Source organism: Haliaeetus albicilla, chromosome 6 (assembly GCF_947461875.1).
Source record: "Haliaeetus albicilla chromosome 6, bHalAlb1.1, whole genome shotgun sequence".
Taxonomy (NCBI): Eukaryota; Metazoa; Chordata; class Aves; order Accipitriformes; family Accipitridae; genus Haliaeetus; species Haliaeetus albicilla.
This window is the reverse complement of record NC_091488.1, coordinates 43,080,852-43,108,120: the sequence shown is the minus strand read 5'-3', so window position 1 is coordinate 43,108,120 and position 27,269 is coordinate 43,080,852. Positions and strand designations below refer to the sequence as shown.

The 27,269-nt window shown below is 44.3% G+C and overlaps 1 protein-coding gene across 1 annotated transcript in view; it reads left to right on the top strand.

The window, feature by feature from the left end:
* The first annotated feature begins 225 nt into the window (after positions 1-225).
* Positions 226-27,269, top strand: part of LSAMP (limbic system associated membrane protein) — a 1,014,682-nt gene continuing 987,638 nt past the window's right edge. The window contains exon 1 of the mRNA XM_069785806.1: positions 226-641. Coding sequence (XP_069641907.1) covers positions 575-641 — 67 coding nt within the window. The 5' untranslated portion in view covers positions 226-574. The remainder of the gene's footprint in view (positions 642-27,269) is intronic.

Genomic DNA, 27,269 nt, shown 5'->3' with positions numbered 1-27,269 from the left:
TGTCAGCTGGAGCTGGAGCCTTAGGGACTCCTGGGCCCAGCGTGGCTCATAGACCTGTGATCCAAGAGATACATTTGCAGAGGAATGAGAGAACCATATTTCTATAGCATAACATATATATATTTATATATATAAAAATAAAATAAATGAGCTGGCTTGCAACACTAGGTGGCAGAGGTGGGATCTTTTCTGCTCTGAGCGCTGTCCTATAAGGCATTGCTTGTTTAAGTACAGTCGCATTTAGTTGGAGCTGCAGGAGAGAGACAGAGAGATTCTCTGTGTTTACAGCCAGCGCAGGCTACGGCAAGCATCTAACCTGGCCCCCCCTTTCTCCAGCACTTGAAGGGGAGAGTGCGAGGTTATTTGGGAATCTGGCCACCGTAGGTCAGCTTTTGCTGCGACTGGATTGTCAGAGCTGGTAAAGCAGAGCCCAGGGGGACTGAAGGGAGACACAAATCCCATTTTCTTTGAGAGGAGAGAAGGGGGGAAAAAAAAAAAAAGATAAATTGAGAGAGAGAGAGAAGCGAAGAGACGGAGAAAAAGGCAGAGGAAGCGGAGCGAGTGAGAGAGAAGCATGAGGACCTACTGGCTGCACAGTATCTGGGTGCTGGGATTCTTCCTGTCCCTCTTCTCCTTGCAAGGTATGTGATGAGTTCTTTCTTGCAACCTCCTCAAACCCTTCTGTTTGAATTGAGGCTGATGGACTGAGGATGGCCTGAAACATGGAGCTGGAAGCAGGAGCTTCCTCTCCCCCCCTCTTCCCCTCCAAACCTTCCCCCCCCGCCTCAGGAAATAAGCCAAGGAGAGATCGCTGCTGGTGAATCCTATGGTTAGAGGGCACTGCATGTGACTCACTTTGCTGCTGTATTTATGCTTTTGCAGAGGGGGAGTTTGGGGGGGGGCACAGTAAGATTTGCAAAGGAAAAGAGGGGTGGGTGAAGGTGGGTATCCCCTCCATCCACAGCCACTGTTTCTCAGCACTTTGGATCACAAGTACTGATGCTCCTGGATTCTTCACCTTCCTGAGGAGATCAGTGTTAAGTTTCTTTTTTTTTTTTTTTTTTTTCTGTTTTATTTTTATTTTGGTTTTGCCCAGAGAGGGGGAGGTTAGAGGAACCTCTATGCCTCTGGTCTGCCTGCGAAAACACTATGTCCTTCCCCTCCACCAGGGAAAAAAAAAAGAGGGAGTGATGGAGGAAAGACAGGAGAAGAAAATTTGTTGGGTATGGGATTTTGTTCAGTGGAGAATTGCCAGCTGGGTTTCTTGCTTTAAGAGCCAAGTGTGAGTATGGAATTTAGTTTGAAGTGATGACAGGCATGCTAGCTGGTTTTGAGATGCTTTCTGTAAACAGGAGTTAAGGGTTAATGCATCCCATGCTGTATGTATAAATACATGTCGCACATGTACATATAATCATAGCCCTCCAAATCGCAGCTTGTACATGATCCACACTCACTTATATACACCAGTGGTCCTTCACACATGCACACATATACACACACACATATATACACACTCATGAATAGAGCAGGGAAGATGAATAAACTCACTCTGGCACATACAGTTCTAGCTCCCTAGCACATGCAATTCCTGGAGTGCCAGTCTGCCTCTCTCGCGCTCATGTTCTCTCTTCCACTCTCCCCCCACCTCCTTCAAGCCTTTTCTTGCGCTCTCTCTCCATCCTGCACACTAGTGTTCGTGGTTGCTTGCATATAAAACTCCCTTGCCTATCCTGCTGCACCAGCCTTGTAAGCCTGCATGCGTGCACACATATACACGCATATAGGTGAATATATAAATAAAGAACATATATGTACTCTATCTGGTCTACTCTGTTCCTCACGGTCTTGCATTTGCAGTGAGCTGCACCCTTAGAGGGTATCTTGCTCTGACTGTCTTCACCATAGACAGAGCGCTTTTCTCTCACTCTTGTGCATACTAGTGCATGAGTGCCGTGCATGGAGATATGCCCAGTCACAGCATCCTCAGTTCCCCTTAGCTCCTACTTTTATACATAGTCTTGCATGCACCGTCCTCTTCTATTTTGCACCTACTAAGCAAATTCCCATACAGGCATGCTCCCTGACACACACATGCTCTCTGATGCAGCCTCACACTTGCCTGGCTCTACTGCAAGCACTCACTATGAAATGCCTCAGTTTTTTTACCTTCTCACATTTACTGAGCGCTCCTTTTCATACAGTCTCACTTCTTCTGTTACTGGGTTGCGTACACATGCTTTTCACTGTCACATATTTTCTCTAACTTGCATTCTCTGAACTCTGGATTGTGAATCCAGCACCAGCACCTTCCAGCTGATTTCCTCGCTGTGAAGTGGCTATTTCTGACAGGGGAGGAGGATTTTTTCCAGCATATAGGATGTATGGGGGGCAAGAGGAGAACCGGTATTTGTGTAACATAATTAGCTAATGTCAGCAATGAAGTTGCATAGCTTGATGTGAACTTCCCTCTGCTCTGAAGGAGTAGGCACAGACCTGTCAAGGAAGATGGACACTGGCAAATCACAGACTCCGAACATTGCCTTTCTCTCTGATGCATGTTTCCTAGCCTGTCGTCGACGGCGCTTGCTCCATGCAGTGTTTCTAAGTCACAAGCCTTCCCCAAGTTGCGACCAGAACATCCCGATACTAGCACAACCAGGAGCTGTTTTAGTCCTTTCTTATAGCTGTAGCTTATGCCAGACTACAGGCATTTACAGGCTTTTACCTTCTATTTAGTGAGTTACTATTGCTCGTTGTATCAGCCACGTCTATTCTGATTTTGAAGGCATCAGGGAAGGTCCTTTGAGGGCTGTCTTAATGGGTACCCTCTGAGAAGGCAGAGGCAACACAGTTGCCCTCCCTGGGTTTTGGGATGGGATGGGATGGGATGGGGGTGGTTTGCAAAACTGGAGCTGCCTTTTCTACTGCTCCCAAACTTCAGACATGATATAAACCAGACCCAGACCACTGCTGGATCTAGTTTTATAGCCAGCAGTAATTTCCTTTCTCTGATCTGGAGGGTGCGAGGATGGGGAAGCAGGAATATTGGGACTGCACGGAAGGAGAAAGGCACCTCACAAGCAAGCCCAAAGATATCTGAAGGAGTTAAAAGGGGGTGGGAAAGTACTGTGCCCTTAAAAAAAAACACAAACCAAACCCCAAACCAAAACACTTATTTAACATTAATTGTTATTTACTGAAAGCTGTGGTAACAAGCCTTGAACACTTCTGTAACCCTGCTGAGCACAACTCTGGGGAGCTCTTACTCTAGGAAACTGCAGTCGTGGCTCTGAGAGGCAGTGACCCCCGCCGGACTGCTTCTGAGCGCATCCCTCCAGAGCCAGCCAGCCGAGCCTGCACCTCTGCGAGCTATCCAAAACTTGTCCGTGCCTTCTCTCCCCCTTTTTCTCGCTGCCCGCTTGGGGGTGTACCGGCGAATGCAAAAGCAGCTCCTCATCTTTTTCTGTTCTCCCAAAGCCACCAAAGGTTGTGGTGAAGGGGAGCGATGCCGGCAGCGCTGGGCACGGCCGAACTGAGGCTGAATAGCAGGCGATGGGGGTGCAGGGGAGGAAGCGCAGCTGAAGCTGGCAGGAGACCTACGGGTTCCACTGTGCCAAGTGGCCAACACAGGCTGCCTCCTCCAGTGCCTCTGCCAGGGGATATGCAATGGGTTGCCTGTCCCCCGCCTGCCTGGGCTTTGGCACAGAGACAGGCTTTGCTCCTTCTCCCCTAGGTTAGAGGCTCTGAGTCCTGCACAGAGGATTTTATTTTATTTTATTTCTTTTTCTAATCACTAGATTTCCTTAATTCCGTGCTTCAGGATTCTTGCATTTCCCTGCTGCTGCGCTTCCAGTCCTCGTTCGGAGGCGGGTGGCTCGGAGGCAGGCTGGCTGTTCCTCTGCATGGTGCACTGGCCTTTCTGCCCTGGGGGGGTTGGAGGAATAAAAGTACCTACACACCCCAGCGCCGCTGGTGGGTGGGATTTTCTAGTGGCATGCTGCAGCTTTTCCCTCGAATGGATTCATCTCTTAGCATGGCGTGCCTCATAGCTTCCGATAAAGACCAGATTCTTGAATTGGACTCAAAAGCTGAATTTTTCTTTTCCTTTTTTTTCCCCCCAAGTCAAAAACCAAGGTGCATGGGGATCAGGAGGAGAAGCAAATGATTTGGGTCTATCAAAAATTGCATTTTGATCATTTAGAAGAATTTTGTGTTGATGTTTTCACTTTTACTTACTGTTACTCTAACTTAGCTGTCAATATGAAGAGTAATTTTGATTTCCCCCCAAGCATTTTATTTAAAAAATGAATACCTTGACAAATTATACAACATTTTCTTCAGCATTGCTTTACATTGAAAATTCTTCTAAACAAACTTTCCTTTGAAAAATAACAGGTGTTTCAAATCAGCAATTTGCTAAAAAATCACAGCTTGTTTTAACGAACCCCCCCTACAACCCCACCTCATTGGTTAATTGCAGGAGTTTTTGTGCTTTAAAAAAAAAATAAATTAAGATACCTCCAGAGCCAATTCAGTGAACTAGATGTTTTAGGAAAGAACATGCAGAACTGGTCTGCGTAGTACTGGCAGCATTTATTTATGATGTATTTTTTGAGCTGCTCAAGGATGTTCATAAATGGGGAATGAGTCTCATGAAAGAAATCACAGAATCATTTGGGTAAGTGGAGCAGAATGCTTTAGGTTGGTAGGCAGTACAAATGTTATCTGTAAAGTCTCGTGTTTTATAACATTACTGGGCAATGCGGGTGTGAAAAATGATGTGTTTGTTAATGCGCGAGGCTTGTGCAATCTATATGGATGGAAGCGTGTACCCAAGTGTTTCTGTGCTGATAATGTGTAATGGATGGGGAGAACAGAGGGAGGAACAGGATTGTATGTGTGTGCGAGTGGTGACATTGTGGTGGTGTATGGGTAACAGCGTGGGGTGATTGTGATGCAGTTGGATAACATTTAGATATTGCTGACTGGAGAAAAAAAGACTTCCTGCTCTCCTGAATATACTTTTCTTCCTATCTGTTTTCAACTCTCTGTCAAATAAGGCAGGGGAAGCTCTCACAGGTTGGACTGTATTGATGAGGTAACAACTCACTCAGCTGCCTTGCATTCCCTTAAATGATGAAGAGGTTCAATACCTAAAACAAAACACTTCTCTTGTAGGCTTAAGACAGGGAAGAGGCAGAGAAGGCTTTTTATCTGCAAATAGGGAGCATTAAAAAAATATCCCAAGTGTTTCTTCTAGTCCTATCCCAGTGATTGCAGACCATTTGAGTCAATAATTACCACACCAGTAAGAACCCATTTCCCCTAGCTGCTATAAATCTCAGCACTAAGCTACCTACTCAGAGGGCTTTATTATGGTAAGTAGAAATTTGCTTCATCTTTTAGTCTCAGAGATCTCTCACAGAAGATTTTTACTGGTCTTGTAACCAATACCCTAGTCCCTATGTTTGTGGGTGCTCCTTTTCAGGCTGTGAGCACCCATGTGTACACTAGTGGTTCTGAGGAAGAGACGAGTTCTTTAAGAGTTACTCTTTCCACCTCCTTTTTCCCCTGCAAGCAATAGAGCTCCTTCCATCAGAGTGAGGAATATGGCTGTTGTCAACCTAGGCTGATGGCAGAGCCAATGCTTTAGAAGTTCATATCCTTACTGTGTGCTGGCTGTGCCTCCTCTAAACTTTTGGGTATGCCAAGGCCCTCGCCTTGCTGGTGGGGTCTGTCCCCTTCCCTCAACAGATTTACCCTGTGCAAGAGTGATTTGCTTAGGAATGCAGGGATGTTAATTCGTGGGTCCAAATGTGATGTAGCAGCTGGGTGTTCTGTGCAGTTACCTGGTGAGGCAGTGCTGGCGACCAGGAGCTGTAGCACTGCTTACTGACCTGTATGCTGTAAAGTGAAAACAGGTGGCAAAAGGTGATTGAGAGTGAATGTAAGGGAAGCTGCCTTTTCTGGGCAGATCTGAATACCTCATGGGTTCTCACCTGATGGGTGGAAGAGGATCAGCTGAGGTTGTTGGCTGACACAGGTTGTTAAAGGACAGAATAATCTGAGTGAAATTCATAGTGATACCAGACAAAGGCATCCTGGAAGAGTCTGGGGAAAATCTTCCATGTGTGCCTTTGAATATGTGGGCGTGTGCTTTGCCAAAGATTTTCTCCTTTACGTGCAGGGTGGTGCTGGGAGGATGCAGAGTTTTGCTGTCCGCAGTCCCTATAGGAAGCATGAATCTTTGCCTCTTCAGTGTCCCCTTTTCCTTAAAGAAGTGTGTGACATAGTTTTACGTGCTGTTCAGACTCAGTGAGCAATGGCTTTGACAGCTGATGTGCTCATCCTGCTGTCATTTCATCCGGGGTAAAATCAAAAATATCAAGCACAGACCATCTTGTCCCACTCTGAGAAGCAGTAGGTAAGGGCATGTGTGGGTGAGCATGTGAGACACAGCCCTCTCCTGGTGTGAGGGAAGGGCAGAGATCCCTGCAGGCAGCATGGAAAGCAAGAAGAAATGTTCAGAATTTGTGATTCTTGCAGAAATGGGCAGGAAAAAACCAGAAATCCAGGCTTGACTTCGTGTGATGCCATTGCACTGTGGTGCTTTGGCTGATGCTGGATATCATGGAAGCTGAGGCATTTCCCTGTGAGCTCCCTCCACCAGGTTGCCTGCCAGTGGGACAGTATTGCCCCGCTCACCGGCGTGGAAGGAGAGGGAATAGCACTGCAGGGGCTGCTGCTCTAATTTCTCTGAGCCAAAGGAGTATTCTCTGTGGCGAAGGCTTGCGGGGCCTCACAGGGAGGTGTCTTCCTGGCCATGTCTTCTGTCTTAAAGTTCATGGAAAAAATTCTGCATGACTACACGCTGAGAGAGAAAAGGGCCCTTTACACTAGACCTCTTTATTGGTCGCCCACAAGCATAGAATAGGATTTTGCTATGGCTATCAGCTATAGAGGTACTGGACTTTGTTGAATGGCGTCTCTGGGAGGAGATGGTTTTGGATGCAATGCAAGGATATACATATTGAATTAAGGCAGGCTGGTGTGTTGTGTTTTTCTGAGGGGTGGGTTGGTTTGTTTGCTTTTTAAAAAAAGGTAGCATCTGTAGGTAGGTTTCAGAGGAAGGGTTTTGGCTTAAAGCAAAAGTGACTATAATCAGACCTGCGGGATCACAGTCTGGGCTTTTGTGGTTCCTATGTTATATAAAGCATCCGAAGGAAATTCCTCTGAAGATGGCTTGTTCTTGAAACCTGCTCCCTTCCCTAGGGTCTGCCTCTGTGCGACCTCATGGATGCAAGTTTCTTCATTTCTTTCAGGTTTGGCAGAGCTCTCCCACAAAGAGGGTGGCCCTCTCCTTTTTCTGGTGATGTGTTCTTGGTATTGGGAGGGGTAACACGTGGCAGGCAGGTCATGAGCAGCGGGATGAGGGAGGGAGCAAGGAGACAAATGGGAGGCTGTGGAGCTTTCCAACCAGGAAATCAATAGCATATCAGCACGCAGCCACTGGGATATGAGTATGCAATGTAAGTGTATAATCACATCTCCCTCCCCTCTGCCCCTTAGCACTTACATTGATGGTGAGTTGCAGGCTGGAACCAATTAATCCTTACAACCTGCTAGGACAATAACTATTAATATTCTTCTGCATGCCCTCTGGCTGCTGCACCTGCATGGAGTCTGGCTGGGCTTGGCCCTCAGGAGTTGACCCAAAGCTATATCAAGAATGAGAGCAAGGGTCTTTCTGACTGTGAGCCTTGCAGCCAGTGCACTGTGTTACCTCGCTTCCACTTACGTGGGTGTCAGTGAAGCTCACCGTGTGGGTATACACTTGAGTGTCTGACAGAGGAGGGATTTCCAAGTGAGGGTTTGCCTGCAAGAAGGAGGGGTTATTTCAAGGGGCATCTGTGGGGTTTTTGATGTGTAAATTCGTTTAGACTTGTCATTGTGGGTCCCTCTGCTTGTATGAGTATCTACTCTTTGCCTCGTAAAGCTACATTGTTGTACAATGGGATCGCTAATTTCACAACATCCAGTTTTATTTATGCCTGTACGCATAATCTGTGCATGAAGGTAAGACCAGAGGTCTCTGAATATCTCTTTGGCTTTTGGGAAGATGCACGTATGAAACAGAAGATGATGGTGGATGTATGTACTTATGTGCATGTGACAGAAAATGCCAAAGTGATGTGGTAAAGATGCTTGTGCCACGTTAACAAATCTGGTTCAGAGTTGTGTTTTGTGCAAGGGAGATGCTATGAAGTGTTAGTTCAGTAGGTGAATGCAGCATGATTACTGATACGAATATCTGTGTAGCTATGTATGCTTTTGGAGTGACCATTATTCATAGCAGATTTGCATCCTATCTTGACATGGCAAGCGATTGTTGCAGTGAAACAGAATTGTTACTGTGGCTTGACTACCCCTCCTCATATTTCTGTGATAGCCTCAGTGTAAGGTGGCAACTTAGTCACGCTTCAGTCACCTGGGCATGAAATACAGTGTAGAGAGTGGAAAGGACATGTTTGACTCCTTTGCTTTCATGGGAGAGTTTCTGGGAATAGAAGAAGGATAAAAGGAAGCTTGCTTACATGCACAAGCGGCACTGTTTTAATTAGACCAACGTATTCAAAAATAGTACAACCCAACTGAGCCAACCTTTCTTGCATAGCTATGCTATTGTGTACTGTATGAGCAAAGGATTTCTGGACTGGATGCAACTTGAACCGCTAAACCCACAAGTCTGCGCTTTGGCTGTACCTGCACTGACACAGCCTTGCTGGTTTAACTACCTCAACAGCACAGATTCTTTCCAGCATAGCTGTGTCTTGTCAAGTCTTGGGTTTAGGTAGCTGAGTAAAAGCAGGATAGACCTGACTGCAGGCATGCCCCTGTGAGATGTTCTGCACTTCTAGATCTTCTGTCGAGGGAAGGAAACTATTTGTCTGGAAGGGTCTTTGTGCTGTATCAGAGTTAGGGCTTTTACTGACAGTAATTTCTCAGTGATTCAAAGAAAAAAATGATAATCGTACTAGCTAAAGTGGTGGAAGAACTGCCTGTAGTCTAGGCCTGCTAAGAGAGGGAAGGTAGGAAATGGTGAGAGCTAAAGTGAGGGTACAGAACCTCTCCTCCATTTCCATGCATCCTTGGTGCCTACTGGCGACTGGTTTGTGTGTTACCCAGCAGCCACAGAGCTGCAACAGATTGGGCTGCTAATAAAAAAAAAAGTCAGGCTGCAGCATGAGGTAAATGAGCTGTGGCATTGCCCCAGAGGGACCTAGAGCTAAGGTCAGCAGTACAGAGTCTTCCTTCTCTTCTGGTCTGCTGTGTGCAGAGAAGAATGGGAGAAAAGGCCATTCTGGCTGGCCTTGCTCTGTCTGTCCTGATGTAAAGCTTTGTAGCATCAGGCTTTTCTTCAGGCTTCAAGGGACCTCACAAGACCCCTGCTTGTAGGCTTTGCTCATCCCTTGGTCAACCTGAAGAGTTTCTGGTCTCTTTCTCTCCCTCATCCTGCTTCCCCAACCAACCATAAAAAGCAAAGCCAGGCATCCCAGGCTGTCCTTGATGCTGAAGCATTGCTTGAGCTGCTGTGCAGGAGGAATGGCGGTGTGAAAGGTCCAGGGGTGACAGGACACTTCAAGCCCCTGCTTTCTTTGCCACATAGCAGGGATCCTTACAGTGCCAGCTTTGAGGTTCATGCAGACCTGGGGATGCTATGTGAGAAGAGGCTTGGAAATTATTACACCGGGAGGCTTAGGAGGACCTTGATCTAGAATAACATTTCTTGTGGAGCTGCCACCTTTCCTTGGTGCCTTGGCTATCCCACAGATGTCCTGGGAGCTGGCAGAAACCTTCATGGGTTTCTTACTGAACCCTGCCTGAAGTTCACCAGAAGTTTGTTAAAGCAAACCAAAAAGTTTTGCAGAATGTTTCTGCCTCACTGAATTTTTCTAATAAGAAAAAAAAGGTGGTTTTTTGGAAAAATTCCAACGGGCGTTTCAAGAACAGATTAAGGCACAAGTGCTTAAAGGCTTTTCTGTGATGTGTTATCTTCTGTCATAAGATTACATCAAAGTCTCAACTATCATCTAAAACAAAAAAGTTCTGAAAATTGTGGCCTTTATAGGTGCGATGAAAAACTTTAAAATATAACCTGAGTGCTGCTAGTAGCTGGTGTCTGTCTTGAGTTTGCAGACAGCTGAAAGAGCATCCTCAGGGATATATCATCCCATTTAATTCCCTGAGGTGTTAGATCTGACCTTCTCCTGCTAATGCCTCTTTGGGAAAGGGTTTTCAATACAGCCAGCAAAGCGCTGGCCCTCTCAACCAAGGGTTAGATGCAGTTTCCCTGAGGGAAAATGCTCAGGGAAACCACCGTTGCCATGCTTTTGCCTCAGAGGCTCAAAAGTAAGAGCAGCCTTTTTTTGGTGGGATCTGCCACTGCTTGATGGGACTAGAACCTGAGGAGTGTGCATCATGTGGAACTGTTTTAGGTTTTGTTGTGGATTGCATTTGTTGGATAATGGGAATGTTTGTTCAGTTTGGCTTGTGACCATTCCTGGACAGACTGGGAATTGTAGAAGTGGAGAAAACAGTGGGGCAAATTCACAAGAAGACTCATTTAAACAAGAGTTGTAAAGGCTCTGCAGAAGATCTGCTTTTGTTTGGAACCAGATTTCCTTGAAAGAGGTCCAGCTGATGTCACTGGGGAGGAGGGAATGTCCATCGTGTGGGACTCGTATCCCATAGTGATGCCGTGTCTGAACCAGAGGATAAGCATGTGCATGTGTTTGTGTGTGCATGGCATGTGCGGGGCCTGTGCTGTGATCACCGGAATTACAGTCTAGCCAGATAACGAGCTGTTGTTGTTTACAGCGCTTGGTTCCGGGCACTTCAATTCCAGAAAGATGTAAACAAAATTAGAGGGAATTCATAGGATTGCAAGGAGAATGATTAAGGGGCTGGAGGGACTGACTTATGAGGAATGCTTGTGAGAGCTAAATATATAGCTGTTTTGGCTAAATGACTAAAGAGGAGCTATGCTAATGATCTAGGCATACTGGGAAGGCGTGAAGAATTGCCTAGTGTGGACTGAGAACTAGAAGTGTCTTTCATGGTAGAAAATTTGGAGGAGGGAAGAGAAAAAAATTGGCAGGAGAGAAAAATACTTAATGGAAGAAAGAGATTAGGTGGTGAAATAGCTTTGTTAAGAATTGTGGCGGAATTGCTGTCATTTGGGATATCTGAAGTTTGGCTGGGCAGAGCCCTGGAGAATAATCCATGCACTACAAGCTTGAAAAGGTCCCTTGAGAGACAGTCTAGATGCCTTAATAGATTTTTATGCTGTCATTAATTTCTGAATCACAGCTAATACTTCCAGTCTGACAAAGAACCATATTCTTTAAAGCATTTTTCTTTCTTGCCTTGTATTATTTCTGCTGTGATGCAGATACTGGTGCAAGACAGACTCACGAGGAAGTCTTCTGCTATATTAACAAATTAAATCCTGGTTATCAACTACTTAACTCAAAGACTTTTTTTCTTCTTTCCTTTAGTGCAGTGTTCATTCAGATTTGTCTGATAGGTGGGCAAAGGCAGCCTGCTGGACACCCAATAAGACAAAATCCCAATATCTGTAACTTTGTCCTATAAGCTGTGCTAGGCTTCCCATTGCCAAGTATGATACATATGATACCTATATTTCCTCTGCTCTTTATCTTGCACATTTTCAAAATGGTAACCGAAGAGTGGACTAGGCCCTTCGGGCTCAGAAGCTGATGTGGTTGAGCTTGTAGTATTCCTGGCATGTCGCAAGAGCTGAGCCCTCCCAGGGCCATCTGCAAACTGGAGGGAGGTGGGCCTATGAGCAAGGCAGAGGTAGAACAAGATGGTAGGAGATGACCAAGTTGATCAGTGGCAGGTGGGAGTCAACCAGCTGATTTGTTCTTATCTCTCTTCCAAGAGGAGCTGAATACTGAAAGCTTAATGTGTGGTGTTGGCTGCTTGCTTTAACACTGTTTTGGGAAGAGAACAGACTGAATTGACAGCAAGTTTTGTGGTGGTTGCTGTGCTGGCTGGCACCATGGACTTCCAGAGGTAAAAGGTGTTGCGGCTTGAGCGAAAGAGCCAGGATACATAATGGGGATTATCCAGACTGAATATTATTTGTGCTGTGGATGCAGACCCAGAGAGAGTTCATCATAGTTTATTAGCTCAGGTATAGGACTATGCAAATTGCAATCTGTTTCCTGGGCAGCAAGCAAGCAGTATTACTTTGCATTGCATACAATCCAGACTGGTAAGTGTTGCTGGATCTTTCCCAGTCTATGCAGGGCCAGTTTGAGTCTGAGCCGCCCAGCCCAGCAGTGCCAGGGAACAAGGTGTAGAGACAACTGACTCCGGTTGAAAACTGGTGCTTCTTAGCTCGGACTTATGACTAGCCTTGGTATGTGCAAGGTGGCTGTTGGTAATGACACCTTTACTTCAAGCTCCCTAGCAGAGTGGGAGAGCTTGTTAGCTCAGATTTGGTGCAATGGGAGTACAGTTGGCTCTGGCTCTGAACCAGAGACACGGAACATTGGAGGCTCGAGTTGTCTGCACTGAACTTCCTGATTTTTCATGTTATAATCTACTCTTCAGGAAATATGCAAGTCCTGGAAAGAATACAAAATCCCCCTTTTGCTTTAGGTAGAGTTAGTTGGCTGCATTTGTGCCAGAATGGGGAAACCGGGAGATGTGAGAAATTCAGTAAAGGATGAAGAAAGGGAGAAGATTGGAGACTCCAAAGGTGAGAATCTGTACTGGCAGAGATGAGTTGCTGTTGGATTGTAGGATACATGCTCATGGAGAACTTGAAATACAGGCCCAAAGACCAGTGGACCTACTGTTTTCTAAGTATTATTTAGGCAATCTGTGTGCCCTCTAGTGGCATAACTCATGGAGGGAGATAGAAAGCTACTGCTGTGACCATAAATCAAAGGCAGTATCGCTTAAAAAGCTGGACTATGTGTCTGGAGCCTGAAGGATGAGGGTTCTCAGTCCTGGCTCACTGCAGAGAGGAGTGGGGCGAGAGAGAGATAATTTGTCTAGTAATTGTGTTTGTTGCATGCAGCAAATGGATTCGTTACAGCACCTTTTAATCATTGTTCCGTGGGATTTTGCTAATCTCATTCTAACCCCGGCAGAACATTTGTTGCTTTGCACCCAGCTGTTGAGTCAGAGCACGATGCTGCCGCCTCCTTTAGATATTGGTGCAAAGACATAGCAGCAGGAAGCCTTGAAAGAGATTCCTGCAACTGGTTGTACAGGATGGAGCTGTGGGGTTGCTCTGTGGGTTGCGTGAACTATAACTCTGAAAGGAAAAGAGAGACCCAGAATCCTATGAGGAAGAGGGCGGATGGTGGCAAACTTGTGGTTGCATTGCTATGTGCTGAATTTTTGAAGAAAAATCTAAGCATTTCAAAGCCAAAATCTAAAATAACCTAGGGATCCATTCTCTAAAATTGCTGATCTAGATATCTAACAGCAGCGCTATTTAGTACCAATCTTCATAGGAAGGGAGGCTCTTCTCAAACAAGAATTTAAATTATTTTTGGTTTACTTTTATTCACATGTTTGAACAAAATGACAAAAGTGGATTGACACTATTCAGTAACTACTTTTGTTAGTAGTCTGAGTTAGTGCTGTAAAAATGATCATGCAAATACACTAAACCAGAAACTTCTTGGGAAAATGTGGATGTTTAGTTAAAACTGGTACAAGGAAGGATTTCTCATGGCTAGAATGGCCTTTCTGAAAGAAGTGGAGACTGATTCCAAGCCAGTGCAGTATAAGACATCCAGGTCTATATTTCTGCTCCAAAATAAAGCAGTATCTGGAATCTGGGTATCCCTGGGATCTGATCTGCTTTGGAAAGATCTCATCTTTTGCCCTCCAAGTCAATTTTTAGTGACCATACACATCAGAGTTAGAGCTTTGTGACTTCCAGCATTCAGTGTGGGGCTTGCATTAATTGCTAGATAAAGAGGTGAGCAAAAAGGTCTGCACCTGTCACACAGACACAGGGAGAAAAAAAGCTCATGCTGCCAAAGGCACATGAGTTCCGTGTCTCTGTGCTTTGCCTTGCTGTGCTGAAGGGCAGGCTGTGGGAAAGCCCCCACTTGTCGCAGTGGATGGCTGGGAAGTGCTTGTTGGCTCTGTGAGCAGAGGTGGCAGCAGCAGGACACGGTCCTTGCAGGTATTTCAGCAGGCAATAGTGGGGATGGTGCTGTGGCTGTAAAACAGAGAGCTCCAAATCCCTGTGTATTGCCCTTGGCAGATTTGGAGGCCGGCAGCTCTGTTGCATTTGTACAAGGTGCAGTGCGGTGTCTGCCCTGCAGCCTCCAGTCAGCGTGGCAAATTCCTTTTTGCTCCTGATGTTGACTCACTGGAGCTGCAAGGAAGGGGTAGGCATGGGTCTTTTCTTTCATCCCCCTGCATTAAACTTCAACCAAATATCCTAGCTTGTTTCCTGCTGCTGCAGCTTTATGACCAAAACAGGGGCCCAAAGCTGTGCTTGTAGCAAAGCAGAGCAGCCCAACAGCTTTTATGATGTCTACCTCCTGCACCAGGGTCATACCAAGAAGGTATGACCTAATGTTTGTTAGAAACCATGAATTCTGCTTTGGAGTTAACATTCTGGTCTGTGGCCTTATTTGTTGTTGTGGGGTAGAAGGTTGCCTAATACCTCTTGATGTTTTTTTTGCTTTTGGGGAGGTTTTTGTGTGGAAAAACAAGGAATTAAAAAAAAAAAAAGCGGTAAGGGCTATTTGTCTGTTTTAGGTAGACCCGATGTGGAGTCCCTAATGCAATTTCAGGGAGCAGAGGCTTCAGGCTGGATTTACACTGTTTCTCTCTAGGAGGTTAAAGATGTGTCATTTGATTTAGTTGTCCTCTACGGTACCTATTCCAACTTGAGGCTAAAAAAATTCTGAACCGGTACATTTCTGTGAGGGGAAGAAAAAGGTGAATGAGTTGTAATGCATGTGTCTTGATCAAAGGCTGTTCTGCCCTCCTGAGTGAGGGCACTGTGAAATGCAGTTTGTTCCTGTCTGGTTTGCTCCTTCTGTCGAGGGTACTCCAAATAGAGGATCTTTGATCCTCCCCCCTCCATGGTGATGGCAAATTTCTTATGGGGTCTGATCTGGGGCTTAAGGGTTGCATCTGGATAGCTAGGCACATTATTTAGCTTGCAGAAACTATAGAACTGGTGATAAGTGTGCAAGAAGCAAAGCATCTACCTGGATTCTCAGATTCAATAGTGTCTTGCAGTGCAGGCTGGCAGTTAGGAGAAACACTTTTTCATTTATAAACTCGGGCACCTTTGAGTTGCAAATGACTAAGAGACAATAAAACACACATTGCCACTTTCATGGGAACTCTTTTAAAGCTAGAACTGCACTTTCAATTAACTCTACTGTATATGGCCAAAGTCGACACTGCATAAAACTTTGATAATTTCACATTTTAAAAATGTATCGGAAAGTCTCATTCGTACATCCCCACTGAAAATTTCATGAATTGCACATTTCCTGGTGTTAGATGTTCAATAAACTTAAATAATGCAGCAATTTACATCTAGAAGGTTTACTTTGAAGCAGAAGACTGGCTACTTCTCTTCTGGATTGAGAACAGCTCCTTCTTTTTATGCCTTCAACAATTAGAATGTACACTTTTTTGTTCTGAAATTGTTGGACATCTGTACTGACCACTTAGTAGCGAAACTCTGACATGAGGAAGATATGTAAAGTATCGGCATATAGCTGGACATAACTCTATCCCTCTTGTTTGAGCCTGATGATGCATCTTTGTTCATTTTGTGGGCATCAATGTTGGATCTAGTCAGAAATTTTCCAGCAAAACTTTTCTGTGTTTTAGTGTATTTTCAGCAAATTGGGGAACTTGAGGGTAGAGGGCAGAGCAAGCTTTTGAATGAAACCAGTTTGTGAAATCCAGAATAGCAGTTATTAGCACAGTCTGCTTCTTGTACAGGAGTAGCCAGGTTGCTGGGAACGTCTGTCTAGATATTAGAGACCCAAGGTGAGCTCCCAGTTTGAGAGGATGAAAATACAGGATGTTGTGTCCATTGATGCAGATGAGTTCCTGGACTACCCTGCCTATGTCAAGCAGTGTACTATTTCCATGCCCTATCCCCAGTTTGGTAAACACTGGGTTTTGCCTTTACATGACTGGCCTCAAAGAAATAACATGCGGTGCGAAGAGGGAGACTTTAAACAAAGTTCTCTGGACCTCTTTCCTCCCTTTTAGTAATCTCATTTCAAAGTTTTTCATGGTCATCCAGTTTTTTCATCCTCCTTGTCCTTACTGCAACCAAGCTGAGGGTGTAAGCATGCTCTACCACATTCCTGCTTTTCCATAAATGATCTGTATGCTCAACTATGGATGAACAGTGAGGAGGGAAAAAACAGAGCCCAAAGTACCTATGGCTGTCCTGGGACAGCACTGCTGCAGACAAGCATCCATTCTTAAGGTGATCTGCTGCCCATGACCATGATTTAAAATTGCCTCAAATATCCCAAGCAGTGCTCCTCATCAGGAGGTAGCTTCCATTTCCTCCTGCAGTACTGCTCAGTGATTTCCACCACCAGTCACATCTAAGGGCATAAAAAAATATGGTGCATACCGTACCTTCATCTGTCAGCAACTCAAAAAATAGCCTGGGCCTCGCTAATCCCATCTGACCATGTGCAAACCAAGGTTAAGGTACTTGTCTAAGGCGGTGAGCTGGGTTGGTGGCAGAGCAGAACCTGGAGGACTCATTCTTTGTCTGGTCCCCTTGCACAGCATTCCTGTGCCAAGTGTAGGACTTCCCAAGTCTGAGTCTCCTTGGGCACTGAAATAGGCAGCGCTGGTGACAGAAAAGGTGAAGCAGAGAGCTGTGAGGTGCAGGGAGGTGGTCAAGGAGAGGGATGCTCTCTGGTGTCTGTAACAAGATGTGTAGAAGATGTCTGGGGGAAAGACCAGGGGCACATTTGATAGCAGTGTGGGGAGGAGGTGAACAGGATTGCATCTGACAAGCTTTTGAAGCCCCGTTTGCTTAATGGGAGCTCCTGCAAAGGCACGGGCTGCATAAGCCATCAAGAGAAGAAGGCTTCTCCCAGGGCCCTTGCAGCTGCACCAGGCTATGATAACAGAAATTAACTTCATCTCCTTTGTCTTGCTATCCAAGTGCCCCAGAATAGTAGTTATGAAAACAGTGCTGTTTAATATTGTCTTTGATCGAGCAATCCGACGGGAGCCCTGGGCTTGTTCTGCTCAGCTTTGTTAGTTTCAGACCCCAAGGCAACAAGCCGTTGCCTTCAAAGCCTAGGCAGGGCTGCATTAAGTGTGAAGCGCGCAGCAGAAATCCCAGTTTGTCAATTCAAATGGCACTCACCTAGCAGCAGTGCCTGCATACTTAAATCCACAGCAAAGTGTGGGAAGCAGGGCGCGCACAGCTATCCCCTCTGGAAAGAGCATGTCTCAGGAGCTGGCAAACAAGGCAACACCCTCAAAAGACTCAAAAGAAAACAATGCAGGGTGGATTTTTCCAGTTATTATCCAGTATTAATATGCTGACTTTTTCATTTGCTGCCAACTGGCCTCCCAGTACATCTACAGCCAGGCAGACTTCAAAGTGTGTGCTGCAGGAGGACAGTGTCACTGGAGGAGGAAGTTCCGGTTGGTCTCCTTCACCTCCCTATGGTAGAAGTGTGCATCTTTCTTTCAGCTGCCATGCAGTCACTGCATGTATGCCTTGGCCAAGACCTCTGTTCTACTCGGGTATAAGCACTGGAAGTCACCAATTCTGTGACTGACATAGTCAGCAAAAGTCAGCTCTCGGAGATATTCACTTGCTGTTTCATCAGCAAACAGTATGAAAGCAGTTACTGAAAAAGGTGAATGCTAGTGGTGATGTGCACGGGGGGCTTATGAGAACCAGAAGGGTAGAAATAGCTCATCTGTTTCTAGATGGGTGGTTGCCTGAATGCACTATAACCCATATGGACCCAAATGCAGGGACTAATGGTCACTTTGCAGGCAATGCTGAGAGATGGGACTATGTGCTAAGCCAAGGACTGGTGCACTTTTTTGTTTAGTCTCCTTCTCTCATTGCTTAATTATGACACTTGGTCTACTTTGTTTTCCCCTCTCTGTAAAACAGGGATGTGATCAACTTTTGTTAGGTGGTTTTATGGGGCTCATGAAAGTTATAAATAGGGTAGTGACTCTTCTGATGCCTTGAACAGCCCACTTGTCAGTTTACTTGGGAGTGGTGACCATGGTGCTTAACCTAAATCTTCACATTTGTGTAAACTACCTATAGGGTAGGTTTGATTAGGAAATGTTCTGGAGCCTGGTGTGCTACTTTCCTCTTATTATGGAAACTGTGTGGTCCCGTTGAAATAAAGGGGTACCATATGTATAATGTTTTAGATATACAATTTATTATAATAAAATTTGGGAAGTTGGAGGAGTTTCAGAAGCAAGTAGGTTAGTGATAATATTTCATATGACAAGAATAACACCTGCTGTTACTGTAGTCAGGGTAAGATTTAGACAGGCCACATAAACATTTCAAGTATATGTTCTCTCAAATCTGACACAAGCCAATTCATGTTTGGTTTCCAGGACCAGGTGTTTCTGAGCATTGTCTGAGAGAGAAAATAGAACAAGGATCTCTCTTCTGTCCTAGCAGTACCTGTCTGGAGGAGGTCTTGTTATGTGCAGTGATGCTCAACACTTCAGTTTAGCAGGCAGCCAAAGTGACTAACCCTATAGTGTGCTCTCCCATGTATTTTAGGAAGGATCAGGAAAAACTCTGGACAGCAGTTGGAGCTCTTCTGAGAGACTCTGGTTCATTGCTTGCCTCTTGAAATTATTGCTGTCTCTCTGATCATGTTCCAGTAGGACTTCTATTTTCTTCTCTGTATCGTGTAAGGCAGTGCAGTGATGGTGAGAAAACTTAATTGATCAAAGCAAGAGGAACATAAAGATGTGTCGGTTAAAGGTAACTGAGAACTGCAGAGGAGGGAGTTGCTTTGCTGTGGTGAAATAATTTATGTTCCCTCTCTGAACCTGCTCAAAAAGTAACCACAGTTTAAAAATGCTCTAGTGAGTGTGAGTGACCCAGGGCTTAGCGCTAATAGACAAGACTTTGGGGTCCCCATCTCATTTTGTCCCTGATGGGAACTACTCCTGACTCAGCACGTCAGTGTCCTCCTCTGTTAAAGGACCATAGGGATTTTAGAGAACTTTAAGAAGAGGTTTCAGATAGATGCTGAAGAAGTACAAAGAACTTCAGATTATGAGTTACAAGAGAAAAGATTCAGCATGTAACTTCTAGCTTCAGATCTCAGGAAGAGCTCCTGGATGCAAAGGAGGTGGATGGAGGGCAAAGGAGGCTGGAAATTAAAATAAGCCAATATCCTAAACTATATTTTAATTGAATTTTCAATATCTTCACCTTGGATATTATCATACCAGACATTAAACCCATACACATTATTCTCTAGCCATATACTATCTACAGTAAAAGCACCAGCTATTAAAATGGGAGACTATAAAAAGCTCTTTCAGGAGGCCTTCAAAATTGTTCAGTACTGTTGCTTATGCAATATTTTCTATTTCTGAAAGCTTAGAAGCCTGGAATTAAGTAAAGGAAAAGCCTTTTTAGGTTGGCAAGGCAGTTCCTCCCCACTTGACCAGTGCAAGCTCTTTCAGCACAATGACAGTTAAAATCAGCCCCCTCAAATCCATGCTGTTTAATTACAAAGGAAAGCCACAGTATTTCAGAACGGAAAGATATGGGTTTGTAAAGATACTGGACTGATCCTCAGGGGAGCTGAGCTTAATTCCTGCCTTTGCCACAGGCTTTCTTTAAGTCAGTCCATTAATCAGTTTATGCCTTAGCTTACCTGTCTGTGCAATGAAAATGAAGACAAAGCAAGTTCCAGCCCCATCTTCCCCCATGCATAAAAGATGCTCTCTGTGTGATGGGTCCCAGTCTTCTCTCTGCCTTTTTATTATTGCTTGGTATAAAGGTGTATTCCTTCTAGAAGGGAGGTTCAGCTGATCCAGACTTTTATTTTTCAATGTTTCTCTAGCTCCGCAGATAAATGTGGTACTATACTGGTTTAAGCTGAGACAAAGTCTTTGCCATAAGAACTTGCAGAAGTTAAACCTATTGGATCATTCAATCCATCTTGTCAATTATCCTCACTTGTACCTTGTGGATAGTGTGTGAATAGTTAAGCATGCGATTGAATTTTCATTATGAGGCTAATCTTTGTTTCTTGATACTCATCATAGATGATAAAGAACCGGTCAGTTTTGGTGATGACTTAGCATTTTTGTAATGAAGTTGAAGTCAACTGGATGATATTTTCCTGACTTTTATGTGTTTAGAAAAAAAAAAAGCCATATGCAATTTTAACTGTAAACGTATTGATGAAAGTGTAAAGAATCTCTTTCCCACCTCTATTTGTAGTAACAACAAAGCAAAGGGGAGGGAATGAGAGGCATTTTGTTTTCCTGGCATTGTTGACTCAAGAGCAACAGAGTTGGACCAAAGATGAGTTGACTAGTCTTTGATTTTGAAAGTTAGGATTCCAAATAATGAGTTCAAAATGGTTCATTGACTTGTTCCAGTGAGCAGCTTCTGGACATGTAGGCTTTCATTAAAAAAGGCATGTAATGCCATCTCTGTAACACTGTCTCTATCCCTTTTCTTATATCAAGAGGGAGCTTGCTCTAATCACAGATCCCTGGAGAGATCTGTCATTGGCGAAAAGTGAAAAGTTTCCACTAAATGCTAATTAGAGAGGCTGACTGGAAACTGCTGCTTTTGTAAATTGGCATTTTCAAAGGTCCTCAAGCCCTGGGCCCTTGCTTCAGCAGGGGGGAAAGGTGAGACAATTGCTCTTGTGTTCTAACTTGCCATGGCCAGGAGAAGAGCAAGAAGGATGGTCACTTCTCTTGTTTTGCTCTTCTGTCATCAAGAGCATGGCTGGACCATTCCTTTATGGCATTTACAACCTGTAGCAATGTTGGAGCTGTGGATTGCTGGGTCACAGGAGAGCATGGATCATGATGCATTCTTAGAGAGGCCATGCAGTGAGCAATGGAGAAAAAGATCATGGGGAGAAGATCATAAGGAAAGCTGTGGAGCTGGGCCTGTTGGTGCTCCTTCCCTGGCTGGCCAGGGTCGCATCTGTGGCTTACCAAATGCATTGGAGTTTATTGCAACATCCATTTAAAAGCTTTGTTGTGCTCCGTTCTCTCTTCCCTCACCTCTTACCTTTTTTAGCTTTGGTAAGATGCCTTGGCGAAACCAGAGTCCTTCAAAACCACCCTCAACCAGAGCTGGCATTTTCTTCTGTTTGCAATAGCCCGATGAGACAATGTGGGAGTGAGGTTGCCACGCTTCTCCTGTATTTTGTAAGAGGAAGCAAAAATCTTCAGTGACAAACTATTCTTCTTATCTGTTGTGACAAAGACTGGAAGCAATTCTGTTCAGTCACTGAACTCACCTTGACTCGTCTCATGCAAATGCCATAATTCAGAAGTTCTTAAACAGTGGTCTGCAATATGCAGCCATTGCCTCTGGATCTATATCATCTGTGGTGTTTTCAGCTAACTGATGGCAAAGGTGCAGGGTATCCCTAGGGAAACAAAAGGCAGGCTCTGAATTATCAATTCAGTAGTTCTGGAGCTATGGTTTCTTTGCCAGGAACGAGGCTTCTGTATTACTGGTCTACTGTGTAATCAGTGACTAATGGAACAACAACCCCCAGTATATTAATTGCCATTGTATCTGTATACAGAGCATTGTTCTCTCTGTGACAGACATCTAAATTGTGTGCAGCTACATTGTCCCTTCCAGAGTAGCTCTGTCTAGAGTTAGGTGTCAATAATGAAATGCAGCTGTTCCTTGAGGATGGATAATGTTATCTCTAAGGGCTTGTCTAGGCAGGAGCACATGGGAAAGTTGATCTGAATTAAGTAACAAGGTGGGTTTCAAGTGGATTATGTAAACTGTATTAAACTGATGCGTGCACACACACTCGTTTGGAATTAAAAATGGCCTTCATTTGATTTCGTTTAATTTTCCTTTAAAGGGAATTAAACTAAATCGAATTAAAGCACTTTAATGCTGGCTGAAAGTGTGAACATTAATTCTCCTGTGATCCGTAGTAAAAGTTAAGTGTGTTATTTTCCTAAGAGGGCAAAGATTCTCTTAGCATTCCTGGACATTGTGCTGAGCAAATGTGAAAGTTGCCTTAACTATCCTTTTTAACACTCTGAAACTTGGTGGGAGTTTCATCCTTTCATACCGTTTCCCCCCCCCCCCCCCCTCCAGATCCCTTGTGTAACTAGTGCAGAAGGCTAGTAAAAATGTATTTTTAGAAATTATTTTTAATTAATTAGTATAATGTGGGAAGTGGTTGGGGGGGGTCTTTGCTTTTTTTTTTGTCTTTTTTTTGTTTTGTTTTGGGTTTGTTTGTTTTAAATCCTGGAGACTTAACTCTTCCCTACAGTGAAATGGAAGCACAGAAAGGATAAGTAATTTCCCCACGGAAACCCATCACGAGTTGCCTGTAGAATCCAGCCTGAGATTTGCTGTGGTCAGCACCAATGCCTGGCTGCTGTGTGTCAGTATGCAGATTCTCTCTGTATCAGGTTGGAATTGATGTGTCCATGTTATCTTGTTTGGATTCTCTTGTCTTTCTGAGGGGAAACCTTGGTGTTACAGCTGTGGAAGAAACATTTTACTCTTCCCAATATTATTAAATAAGATAGGACAGCCCATCTGATATAACTGCTGTTAGACACCTTTTTGAAAGTCTTACTGAGAACTGATGTTGTCCATTGCTGAAGATCTTCTCTTCTGACCTACTGTCTTACTCGCTTATCGGGTCATACAGGCAGGCAGCGAGTATGGAATTCTCATCGCTGTGCAGTGTGGCTGAACTGTGAGAATATGAGATGAGCAGTTGGAGGGTGGGGAGGAGGAAAGCTGAGCCCCAAGATCCCTTTGTAATGCAGAGAGCTTTTCAAGAAGTCATGTTAAAATGAGCAGGCAGGCCATGATTTGAAATGAAGTAAACATTTGGAGCCCTGGAGTTTTAATGTACTGTTGATAAATGGATTCTGTTATTTATCCCACTCTTGCCTGATGAAGAAAGAAACCTTTTCTGTGAACTGACCCGTGTTTTTTCCAACTCTACCTTTCTAGACAGAGCTGCAGTGAGCTCCCAATTTGGTGACTAGCTAATCCTGGCCAGAAGTTAGGAAGACCATTGGTACTGACAGCCAAGTTTGCATTAATGGAGGAGAGCTGTATTCAGCAAATCCAGTGAAGAATTCCCTTTATATTTCTTGTAACACTGTTCTGCGTTTCCTTAATGCAACACACTACACTTGTCTAAGTACTTAAATCTGCATGGGCTCTCTTCTGTTTATTAGAAATAGCGGAGCCAATTTTTATACGCATCATGAGCAGTATGTCAGAGGCTAATGAGAGTGTGTATTTTCATTTTTTTTGCTTTCATGAGAAAGCCAATGTTTTCTTGAACACAGTTCAAGACGCAGTTTCAGTGCTTAACAGTAGAACCTCAGCTTAAAAGGTCCAGGCATTGTTCAGATGCCACTGTCAGGTGAAGGAATGTAACCTAGAATACAAGAGCCACCAAAGTGCAGGTACAAAAAAACTGTGCTGCAACCTCAGCAGAGCACCTTGTGTGTTGGTTCCATATCCATGGGCTTGAACTTTTTCTTTGCAGAATTCACAGGTGAGGAGGTTCCTGTTCACTGTCCTCTCAGCATGTCTGTATTTCTGGCATTTCCTGTCTTCCAAGTGTTCATTCTGTTGATGGTCTTGCTGTTTGGTTTGTCATGTGGTTTGGGTCTAGTGTTTAGAGAGTTGAGGAGGAAAAATGTAATCAACTACCTGACAGCCAAGTGCATCAATAATGCTCTGACATTTTGTGGTTGGGCATCTTGGGGAATGCCTATGGCAAACTGCTTGAGAAGTTTTCTTGTGCCATATTGGTATCTTTCTACTATGTCCAGGCATAGCCTCAGCTCTTATAAAGTTTTGAGGTTAACGTTGTGTTGCTCTGACTGTTGGTGTGCTGCTTTTGTAGTTTTGTTTTATTTGTCAGCATGGAGGTCATTATTAAAAAGGCACCATCTTGCAGCAAGTGACATCCTCCTGTATACCCCATGTAGTACAGAGAAGATGATCGACTTGTTTTAAATCAGTTATTGCAGTGAGGTGCTGTGATAAACACTGACATCTTAATGAGAACCATTTTATATCCTGATAAATGTGAGGCCAAATTTCACTCTTTGTTCTCCAGCTATAGAAGTCCTGGAAATACCCACTGTGATCCTACGCTGGTTAATCTCTACCCCAGTCTGGCACACACAGTAAGTTCTTATTGTTTTAGGTAGACATCTGAGGCACAGGCACCCTGCCTCATGAGGAGGAGGACATGCTAATGCAAATACTGTGTCAATGGTTGCACAGAGCTTATAGGATATAATTTGCTGCAGTCTGACATACCCATGGAAATCACCAAGTATGTAGTCTTTTGTTCCCTGTGCTATAGTCCCAGGCTTTTAAACTCTCAGTTCTTCTACAGGAAAGATCCTGTTATGTGGATTGAATCATATTGACTAATACTGAGATTGTCGTTGGAAGAGACGCTCTATTTAGGCACGGCAGGAGACATTCTGGTGAGTGAAGGATTGAAGACTTCATCTTCCAAAGTGATTTAGATATATATAGATACAAATGTAATGGGAGAGATTCAATTTTTCTATATCCGTTTAGCTTCACTTGTGGATATTTATTTATCTTGCTTTAAACTTGGCTTTTTGTGCACTAGATTTGTAAGCTACTATTAAGGCATTTAAATAGCCTTTAGAAATCTGGGCTTTGGTCACTTGGGAGAGCAGAGCCCATCAGCTGTCAATGAGATTTGAGCTCTGATGCATCAAAGTCATTTCTGAAAATGAGTCATCATTCTGTGAAATGCATGGGCCATTCTGCATGCAGTGAGAACTAGCTTGCAGAAACTACTGAGGTGAAAGAGAGGAACCCAAGGCAGAGGAGAGAAAAATGACAAGGTGGTGGAACCACTGACTTTCGGTTCCCTGGCTTGAGTCCTGGTCTGAACTTACCTAGAAAAACCATCTTTGTCTACAGCACCCTAACTTCAGGGGAGCTCGTTGCTAGTAGTCGTCTTGCTTGCCTGCAGCATCCCAGTGACAAGTGTGGACAGAGATAGCAACAAAGCTGTAGTGACAGATTTAGCATGGTTATGACTAGTAGTGCTTTCTTGGTAATCTTTGTTTTGTGTTCATAAGTCTGTAATTACGGTCCAAGTAAACCAACAGAACTGACAGTTTGCAAGGCTGGGAGTGTTGCCTTCATTACTAAGAAGGAAAACCTCATATAGTGACCTTTTTGGAACTTGTTAAAGGCATAAAGGGAGGAGGTAGGAGGTCATAATTATATATGTTTCTACAGGGCCCTTTCTTCTGCAAGGATCCAATTTCCACCACCCCCCTGCCAAGGCAATTTCCCATCTCTTTCACACCTTATCCTGTGTGTTCTCCCACACAGGATGGGATGCTCAGGAGACTTGCGAGTTTGCAAGGCCTGACAAGCTCTGGAAGGGAACAAGTGAGGTCCTGGTTATTTTAATGCTTGGCTTCTACTGCATGTGAAGCAGTCTTGAATACTGCAACTCACTTTGCCTGCCTCTCTTCCTTGGCCTGTAATTTCTGGAAGCAGATAAGTCCTAGGAAGTGGCTACTGCATAAATGAGGAAAGTAAGGTTTGTTCTGTAGGTTGATCGTAAGTGATTTTTGCAAATAAAATTGGATTTTGGTGTTTGAGCTTCAGTGACTTCTTGCAATGGGTGGCACGAGTCACGTGCTATTTGATGTCCTGACTGGGTAAAGATAGCTCTTGTAGTGAGAGTGTGATGAAGCAGCCCCATGGATGGGGGCAGTAGCAAGACCCAGAGGGAAGAGAAAAGGAGAGCTAGAGAGCTCACTGAACTGAGACCTTTCTCTTTGTAGGTCACACAAGCCTTGCCTGCAGCGTCATTCCTAGAAAAATCAGGCTACTGTAGGATTGATTGGCTGAGGCCAGAGCTCAGATGTAATTTTCTCCTGTCGCATTCAGAAGAGCCCAAAGTAATTGATTTTGTGTGTACGCGTGTGGCTTGCATAGCCCAGCGTTGGAGGGTGTGGCTGTGTCCTGCTCTGGCTCATTTAACTTGCATCTGACCCAGGGCTATGGCAAATTAGGGTTTGTCCCCTCACAGTGGAAAGCAGCTCCCATTTACAATATGCTGACTGCGTTATCAGTCATCAGCATGCAATGGAGAGAGAGTCCTCACAGAAAACAGTCTTCCAAAGGGACTTGATTAGATGGCAGGGAGAGGTAAACAGCAAACCCAGAACATCATGCCAGTACAGGTTGTGTTAATCTGTTTGTTTCTCTATCCAACAAATATTTGGGTTCTCTCTACCATCCGTTTTCACTAGCAAAACTTTTGTAAATATTCATATGTATGCCCTGGGCCCAAGTGGGTTATTTTGGTTTGGTTTGAATCTAGCAGCTCTGAACTGTGTTGAATTGATAGTGGTAGAAAATGGAAAAAGAGCAGCCACTCCAGTGTACAGGCACAGATTTGAAAGTCAGATTACTATGGCTTAACATGCTACTGCCAATCAGCTGGGCTGCAGTAACTCCCCTCTTTTAACCCGTTCCATCGCTCTCCTGATGCATCTGCCAGAGAGGAAGAGTATTTGGCTAGGAGTCAAAAGGTCCAGTTCCACTGCTGCCTTCTACCACAGGCTTCCTTGCAACCTTGGGAGGTTGCTTTGCTTTTTCCTGACCTCTATAATTCATCAGTAATGGGAAGATAATACCCAAGCATTTGTTCCACAAATACTAGATACTTTGTATATCGTGTGATCTCTGTAAATGCATTGTACCTATTAATAACTGTTAATGGAGGGAAGATCAATCCTAAGATCAACAGTCCCTTCATGTTTTGACTAGCCCTTACACAAACTGGAAGCATACTTTCCCTGATCCATGTGCATGATCAAAACTCAGCTGACAGCACCAATTGCAGCAAAGGCAATGCATTATACATAGGGGAAAAATTTTATAGCCATGCCATCTCGATTACAAGATC